This window comes from Cupressus sempervirens, chromosome 2 (assembly GCF_028749045.1).
Source record: "Cupressus sempervirens isolate cs-2001-9-10 chromosome 2, ASM2874904v1, whole genome shotgun sequence".
Lineage (NCBI taxonomy): Eukaryota > Viridiplantae > Streptophyta > Pinopsida > Cupressales > Cupressaceae > Cupressus > Cupressus sempervirens.
In genome coordinates, this window is record NC_143119.1 from 450061709 (window position 1) to 450070092 (window position 8384).

General features: G+C 38.5%; 1 protein-coding gene across 1 annotated transcript in view; it reads left to right on the top strand.

Annotated features, from left to right (window-relative positions):
• The window catches only part of LOC149572995 (putative receptor-like protein kinase At1g49730), a 94783-nt gene extending 92173 nt beyond the window's left edge, over window positions 1-2610 (top strand). Inside the window, exons 3-9 of the mRNA XM_089814139.1 lie at window positions 354-671; window positions 784-1039; window positions 1169-1221; window positions 1325-1392; window positions 1492-1581; window positions 1668-1752; window positions 1848-2610. Coding sequence (XP_089670265.1) covers window positions 354-671; window positions 784-1039; window positions 1169-1221; window positions 1325-1392; window positions 1492-1581; window positions 1668-1752; window positions 1848-2389 — 1412 coding nt within the window. The 3' untranslated portion in view covers window positions 2390-2610. The remainder of the gene's footprint in view (window positions 1-353; window positions 672-783; window positions 1040-1168; window positions 1222-1324; window positions 1393-1491; window positions 1582-1667; window positions 1753-1847) is intronic.
• Window positions 2611-8384: the final 5774 nt, after the last annotated feature.

The window sequence follows — 8384 nt, forward strand, 5'->3', positions numbered from 1 at the left end:
GTTCATATTCAATTGGGCACATCATTTTGATCTTTGGGCATATTTTCTATGCTAAGTTTGTTATATATCAAACTAGGATAATGATTTTAGTCATGCAGCTTGCTTCTGATAAGAGAAAACTTTATAGTATCTCTATACCTTTTAGGTTTACATTTATGTACGGCTAAAATTTCTGTTCCATGGAAAAATTATTTCCAACTTTGAATAAAAAGGAGTTTTGCCTGCTTATCAAATTATTATTAGAAACCAATGCCGAAGTTTCCTATTGGTTGTTGAATAAAGAAAATAATTTTGCACCATCCATTTTGTAAACCAAAACAAGTATTAATTTATATATTTAACTGAGCATGCAGTCTTGACATGGAAGCCACCTGCATCAGCTCCTTCAGCTTCAGCATCATCATCTTCAACGCCAAACCCAGCACACTCTCCTACTTCTGCCCATTCTAGTGTTGCTTATATAAAGAAAACTCATTCGTCATCTCATCTGGCTGTAATTCTTGGAGTTGGAATTGGAGTTACAATAGCATCGCTTTCACTGTCATTGCTACTGATAATTCTCATAGATAGAAAGAGGAAAGAGTTGAAGAAATCTAAGGGTACCAATCCATCTCATTGGAATAAAACTCTGGCACTGAATACATGTGATAAACTGCATGATTGGAGAAATGGTAATTCTTACAATACTTGAGAAGATGAGTCGTATATATTTTTACTAGTATGAATTGTAATGACTTTTTAAGCTGGGCAGTGATGAATGATACTACATACATTATTTGGCAGGCCCATCATCCAACTTTAAACGATTTAGCCGCAAGGAGATAAGAAAGGCGACCGATGATTTCAGTACAATTATCGGCAGGGGTGGATTTGGCACTGTTTATAAAGCTCGTTTCAATGATGGGCTTGTTGCTGCTGTAAAGCGGATGAACACAATTGCTCAACAAGATGAGTTCTGTAAAGAGATGGAACTATTGGGTCGGTTACATCATCGCCATCTTGTCACGCTGGTAGGATTCTGTGCAGAGCGACATGAAAGGTAGGCCTGATTTGTGGAAATACTTCCTGTTGTTCATGCCACCACAGCTACATCTAGATCGGAGTGATTCACTCTTTTTTTTCCACAATTTTCTTAAGAGTGATATGAATATAATAGTTCACTTTGCAGGTTTCTAATCTATGAATACATGGAAAATGGAAGTTTGAAAGAGCATCTTCATGGTAATTGAAAGCTTTGGTATAACTCTCAGCACAATATTAGCTGCATTGATTCATAAATTTCCTATTTTGGTATTTTGGCGTGGCATAACTTCTTGTCCCACAGCTCCCACAAAAGCTCCTTTGAGCTGGCGGATCAGGCTTCAAATTGTGATAGATGTGGCTGCAGCTTTGGTAGGCATAGAAGGGTGATAGAGAATATATTTTTTCTGTTATTGAACATCACTATTTTACATGGATTCCATCTAATTATTATCTTCATTTCATTTTCAGGAGTATCTGCATTTTTACTGTGATCCTCCTCTGTGTCACAGAGACATCAAATCCAGTAACATTTTACTGGATGAGAATTTTGTTGCAAAGGTAAATTCTTATCAGATAATATTCAAAGATTAGAAACGGAATAATACTTGGGTTGTAGAATTAATAAAATGGGATTATGGTGTCAGGTATCTGATTTTGGCCTTGCTCATGCTTCACGAAGTGGTGCTAGTAAATTTGAGCCAATTAACACAGATGTCCGAGGGACTCCAGGTAACTTATGTGATAGCATTCAGTGTGTATGATTTTCAAATCTGGTGTCTATTATAGAGGTGTTGATGTTACCACTGAATGTTTTCTTCATGCAGGATATATGGATCCAGAATACCTTGTTACCCAGGAATTAACAGAAAAGAGTGATGTATATAGCTATGGTGTGTTGCTGCTTGAAATTATCACTGCTAGACCAGCAGTTGAAGAGAACAAGAACCTGGTGGAATGGGCCCAAAAATTCATTTTGGAAAATTCCAACTTATCTCGGATGGTGGATCCTAATTTGGAAAGTATATATGATTATGAAGAACTCCAGTGTCTTGTCAACATTGTAAGAATGTGTACACAAAGGGAGGGCAAATCACGACCTTCTATAAGGCATGTTCTCCAACTTCTGTATGATAGACTAGACATAACATGTCCAAACTCTGCATTGATAGCTCTAGATGAAGATGAAGATAAAGATGATGAATCTAAAGCCATTCCCAGAAATAAGAGGAAGATACAAATAGAGCCATTTGCAGATGGAAATGACTTTAGTGGTGAAGTCAGGTGCGTGGACTCTTCTCCGAATACTTCCCAATCTTATTGTAGCAAAAGTTTTCTCCTCGACTGTACCTCACCTGGATCTCAGTAAAAGCACCTGAAATACTTAATAAACTCTTGATGTTGGCAACACCTATTTTGTACCACTGCTTCACATTATAATCATGGAAACGGATGTCATTGCTCTCCAGCATATTTTGACACTGTTCAGAGGATGATGCTTATATTAAAAGAGACAGTCAACTTGTATAATATTGTTTGCAAAAGAGGTTTTGTTTCATTTATATTCCAAAGAAAATCACAGCTTACATATACGATCTGTTCTTATTTGCCAAAATTTCATCATCACAGAGACCTATGCCTTGTTCTGTTTTTTTTTCAATAACTCTTATACAAAATCTGCTATGGTTCTTAAATTTTTAAACCAATTTAAATCTAACACACATTCTTAGTACTTCATATCAAATATCTATTCTCCTGCTTGCATAATGAAAAATCAGTAAAAATGCTAAAAATACTCTTTTCATTTATTCACTCCTCTGCTGCTCAATACTCTTTCTTTTAGCATCCCACCTTTGTTGTTCATTCTTCCTCATGCCATTCCATCTGCTCTGCATTCATTGTTTTCAATCTGCATTTTTCGTTTTATTTAAAAACTTTTCTCGTCGTTTGTTTTTCTTTTGTGCAAATTCTTCACAGGTTTTATTCTTTACACTATGCAACCTACTTTCTGAACATTCCTTCTTGCTGAGAATTTCCAGAATCTGCTAACTTCTCTGCAAAATCTGCACATCTTTATTATTATTTTTAATAAAGGTTTCCCCCTTGCACTAAGCATTGGCTCTTCACCCTCCCCTTGTATTAGCATTGCTACACGTCACTGGCTCCTCTTTTTTTTTCCAGCGCCCCTAGTCCTCTTTTCACATTGACCCAGTTTCTTCGAGTTTTTTTGATGTAAATTTCCTTGTTCTTTTTTAAATACCCACACTTGAGTTCCCTCTTTCATTTCTTTCCTGTTCACGTGCTGATTGTTCTTTTTCTCTGTAATGTATTAATCCCAAAGCCTTCCTTTGCTCACAAAGAGCTGCGACACTTGTTGGGTGTATTCTTCCCACGCAAGAGACTTACCTCTTTTCACCACGTAGCAGCAAAAATTAAAAAGTCTTCTGTTTTGCGCTTTTTCTCCTTCCCATGCAATTCAAACTTCATCTCTTGCTGTCCTAATCTGCCATGCTCAATATGCGGTTTATGTCAATAAATACTAGCACTTGCATCCAAAAGAGATGCAATGTGGTGCAATGTTTTTGAAATAAAAAGCGATCAAAAACAAGGGGTTGGCCCTTACAAACCAAAAGCTGGTAACCAACGCATTACTAGTAGTGATCAACAACAAACAAATAACTAACTAAAACTTTACGAAACCACATAACAACTAACTTAAGAACAACTAAACTAAAATAAAAGTCCAGAAGATCTAACAACTACGGAAGTTCAACAAAATAACTGTTGGTATATCAAGCCAATCCAAGTCTTAGTTACAGCTGGATACTAGCAAAACCAAAAACAATAGAATAACATAAAAGTCTTGTATCTGAGGATCCCATTAAACTAAAAAACTCGATTTTCTTTTTTCTCCTTCTCTTTCGCAGCCAGTAGAATCCGGGACCAGTCTTCGGCAAGGAATTTGAAGAGGAGCTTATGGTCCTCCATATCCATCCAAGCATCTTCCTTTTCTTGTGCCAGCAGCTGGAGGGTGGTGGCCACAGCGTGGGTGACTTTGAGGGCAAGTTTAGAGAAGGTAAAGAACCCTTCGTCTAAGATTTTAACCCTCTTATCCAAATTGGCATACACCTTGACCTGCTCCTCGGTCTCTTCTTGGATATTCGTTTCCACCTTTTTTGCTTCTTCCTTTGTTTTCTGTACTTGGATATCATCCTACAAAACGCTAGGATTAGTAGAAATCTTAGATTTTTTCTTAGCCGGGGATGAGATAGTTATGGGGGAGGTGTCCACTTTGCTGCTTTCTTCACAGAAGGTTATGGGCTGGAGGGTGAAGCTAGTAGAAACATGGGTGCTCTCCGTGGTAGCAGCATTGTCAGTCGACACCTGAGTCTGAGCATTTTCAACAGAATTATCCTCTGAGTTAACACTTTTTTCCACCTCCTCCTTACTATCTTCTCTTTTAGAATTAGAGTTGTTTTCCTCTTCCCTTTCTTCTTTATTATTTTCTGAACTTTCCTCCTCAACCTCCTCAACTCTGAATTTGTTGGGATTTTGTTTGCACCTTACTTGGGATTGGGCAAGTCTTCCAAATCTCCTCCGAATCCTCCTCTTCCACCTCAACAGGTTTTTCAACTTTTATCTTTTTGTTGCCCTTTTGTTCTGTAGCCATATCAGGTTTTTTCTATTTCTTGTTTTCCCGACTAGGGGAAGGATGGGGGTTATGAATTTTAGTACCAGTATTGGTGCTTAGGGGTGAATTCTAGCAGTGGTGCTGGCTGTCAACCACCACCACCCTAGGGGGGCATAGGGCAAGGTGGAATTGGTAGAGGCGAAAAATTAGTCCTTGATGGATTATGGTAAAGTTATGCCCTTTATTCCTCTTTTCCCTAACATCAGCTACCATATCCTCAAGAGAATGCAGAAGCAAAAATGAGATAGAAATGAAATCCCTATTCCTAAAATGATTTAACAAAGGGAAATGGTAGTAGTAGTAAACATCGAACCTGCCCTCCAGTGTCAGATATCTCATGAGAACCAGGCACACATCGTCCCATGGGGCTGGCAGCTTGTCCCTTTTAAACCCTCTTCTATATCGAACCGCTTCCTCATCTTCCGCAAAGAAATTGTTCATACTGGCCTCATCGGTAGTTTTAGTGACCTTTCTCCATTTTTTTCCCTTTCATTGAAAGGTGAGTCGCCATGGCAATCACTTCCTCATTCACTTGGAAGGTGATTCCATTAATGGTGACCTTGCGGTCATTCCACCCGTTAACAAACTGGAGGGCACAATTCTCATCGTACCCTGCCATCGATTGCATGTAGGGTAGAAAATCACCTTCCTTTAGCAGAAAGCAGGTGGCCATCCTATCCTTGAAGTTCTCCATTTTCGTGGGCTCTAGCCTGTTCAAGTCCCCCCCCCCCCCCCCCCCCCATATCTATTCCGCCAAGATTCCGTTCCTTTTCTTCAGTGGTGTGCATCTGGACTTCCTTCTCTGCAAAATCTCTGCAACTACTTTCCACCCTGAGACCTTTAACAATAAGCAAAATAATTTTACAGTCTCGTGCTTGATAAGTTTCAAAATCCCATGCAATTTCATTATGGGAATCGTGATTGTATAGTATCATAATTTTCACACCTCGAAAATCTCTGACAGTTTGATAAAAGATATCATTTGTACTTTTACTTAGGAAGTAATTTGAATTCTGCGATGGGTAACCATAATGGTGAAAAGACATCTCTCTTAATTTGCATTCTCATTTTTCCATTTGTACGGCCACGTCTTCTAATCATTTCCAACAAGCCTTTGTTAAATTTAGCAAACACCAAAACAAAATTGCCAAAATTGGCCCCAACTTTAAAATTTATAGTCATAATTAAATGATATTCCCGCCTCTTTCTTTGGTTATCAATGACTTAATGTCTTCGTTAAGATCTATCATATCCCTCCAGCACATGATTGCCATTGATTTAAACCCCATGGCAACCGTCGCGTCAGCCACCTTATTTCCTTCCTTGTAAATGTGCTGCAAGTGGACACTTTCTATCCAAATTTGCCTAATATCCATAATGATAATTCGAATATTCCATCCTGGTTGGGACATTCCCTTAACCAGATCAATGATTAATTTGGAGTCTCCCTCTATTGTTATTTCCCTAATTTGCATTTCATTAATCAACTGAAGACCCCAAAACAACACCATTGCCTCAACCAAATTATTGCTTCCATTTCCCACCTTCCCAACATAAACCAACAACACATCACCATTCTTATCTCGCAACACTCCTCCCGCCGCTCCTATACCTCCTCTTGCAGCACTATTAAAATTCAGTTTATATTGTGTAAGGGTACGTGGTTTCCATCTTGTTTGCTGTCTCCTCAACATTTTTGAGTTATCAAAGAGGAAAAAATCCTCATGACAACCCCACTTTTCAGCAATTAGTCCTTCTTGTCTACCTAGTTCTTCCTTTGGCATTTTATATTTAGCCACCTTTAAATTTTCCTTCAATAATTTCTCCATTATTCCAAAAACCACCTCCACCGGTTTATTCTCCTCTCTAAATATTTTGTTATTTTTTTCTTTCCATATATGCCAACAGACATATGGTGGAACAATTTTCCATAGAAAAATCAATCTAGGGTGATAAAAGGGACAGCTCCAGTTTTCCACAAATTGACCCAAATTGTCTTTCATAACCTAGTCCAAACCAAATCTCTCCTAGACCCTAGTCCATATTTCTAAGGCATACTGGGATTCTAGGAGTAGGTGAGAAATACTTTCCTCCTTTTCTTTGCAGAGATAACAACGGTTTGTTATATAAAAGCCCCTTCTTTTCAGGTTGTCTAAGGTTAAAATTTTTCCATGCTGAACCATCCACCAAAAGAAATTGATTTTAGGAATAAGGTTACTAATCCATACCTTACTCCACAATGGCAGGTAGGGGTCCTTGTTAAATAGGTGTAAGTAAGCCGATTTTACAGTGAAGCTACCACTTGGAGTTAAGTCCCAAGCCGTAATGTCCTCTTGGAATAGAACTGGGGGTCTCTATTCTCCTATTAGCTCTTCCAACTCCTTGAGAAGCTAAATATCCTCTTGGGAGTAAGATTCCTTACAAAGTTTCTTCCACTTCCTCCCCTGATCAATATAGTCTCCAACTTTTCTTCCCACATTTTCTTTAAGCAACTCCATTAATTTTCTAAATTTGTTGGAAACCAGCGGTTTCCCTCCCATCCACTTGTCTTCCCAAAATCTGATACTATGACCACTCCCCACAATCCACCTTGTCCCTTCCCTTAATAATCCTCTACTGTTGACAATATTCATCCAGATTTTAGACCCTCATGGGAGGTCATTATTAAAAAGATTCCAATTGAAAGGGGAATTTGACAGATATTTAGCTTTCATAATATTACCCCAATCTATATTGCCTTCTCCCAACCTCCAACCAACCTTCGTAAGGAGAGCCTTGTTAAGGTCTCGAAGCCTTCTTACTCCTAACCCCCCCCTTAACCTTTGGTTTACACACCTCCTCCCAATTGACTAAACTCAATTTGTTTCTCTCTTCTATTCTTGATCAGAGGAAATTCCTTTGTATTCTCTCAATCCTCTCTGCCATGTTTTAGTTAATTTTGAAGAGAGAAAGGAAGTAGATGGGAATACCCTGGAGAGCAGCTGGGAGCAATTGCAGTTTTCCAGCATTGCTTAATGTCTTCCCTTTCCATCCTGCAAGTTTTCTTTGAATTCTCTCCACTATCGTATTCCAGAAGTCATTAGTCACTTCTTTAGTGGTTAGTGGTAGTCCAATATAAGTATCCGGGAGGTTGGTAGATTGACATTCTAGGATATTCCTTATCCTCCTTTGTAATGAGACATTAGTATGAAAGAAATAAATCTTACTCTTATGATAATTAACTTGCTGTCCTGAACTTTCTTATGAGTGGTAGTAGCAGGCTTTACCCCTTTGACACAACCAGTATTCACTAGTTTTTAGAAAGACCTCCCTAAGACTTCAGCAACCATAATGAAGAGGTAGGGAGAAAGTGGGTCACCTTGTCTCAGACCTTTCTCCGCTCCAAAATTGCCCCAGGGAGAACCATTTAGGAGAACAAAATATTGAACTGAGCTAATCATCATCTTGATAAGATTTATAACCTTGTTATTAAACCCCACTCTTTCAAGCACCTCATAGAGGAAGTCCCACTTAACCTTATCATAAGCCTTGGAGATATCCAATTTGAATGCCATACCCGATTTTTTTCTTTTTTCCATTGAGTGAATAACCTCATGTGTGGTTATGGCCGCATCTAGAATCTATCTTCTTGGAACAAATCCTTTTTGAGGGTTGCCAATTATTCTATCCAGAA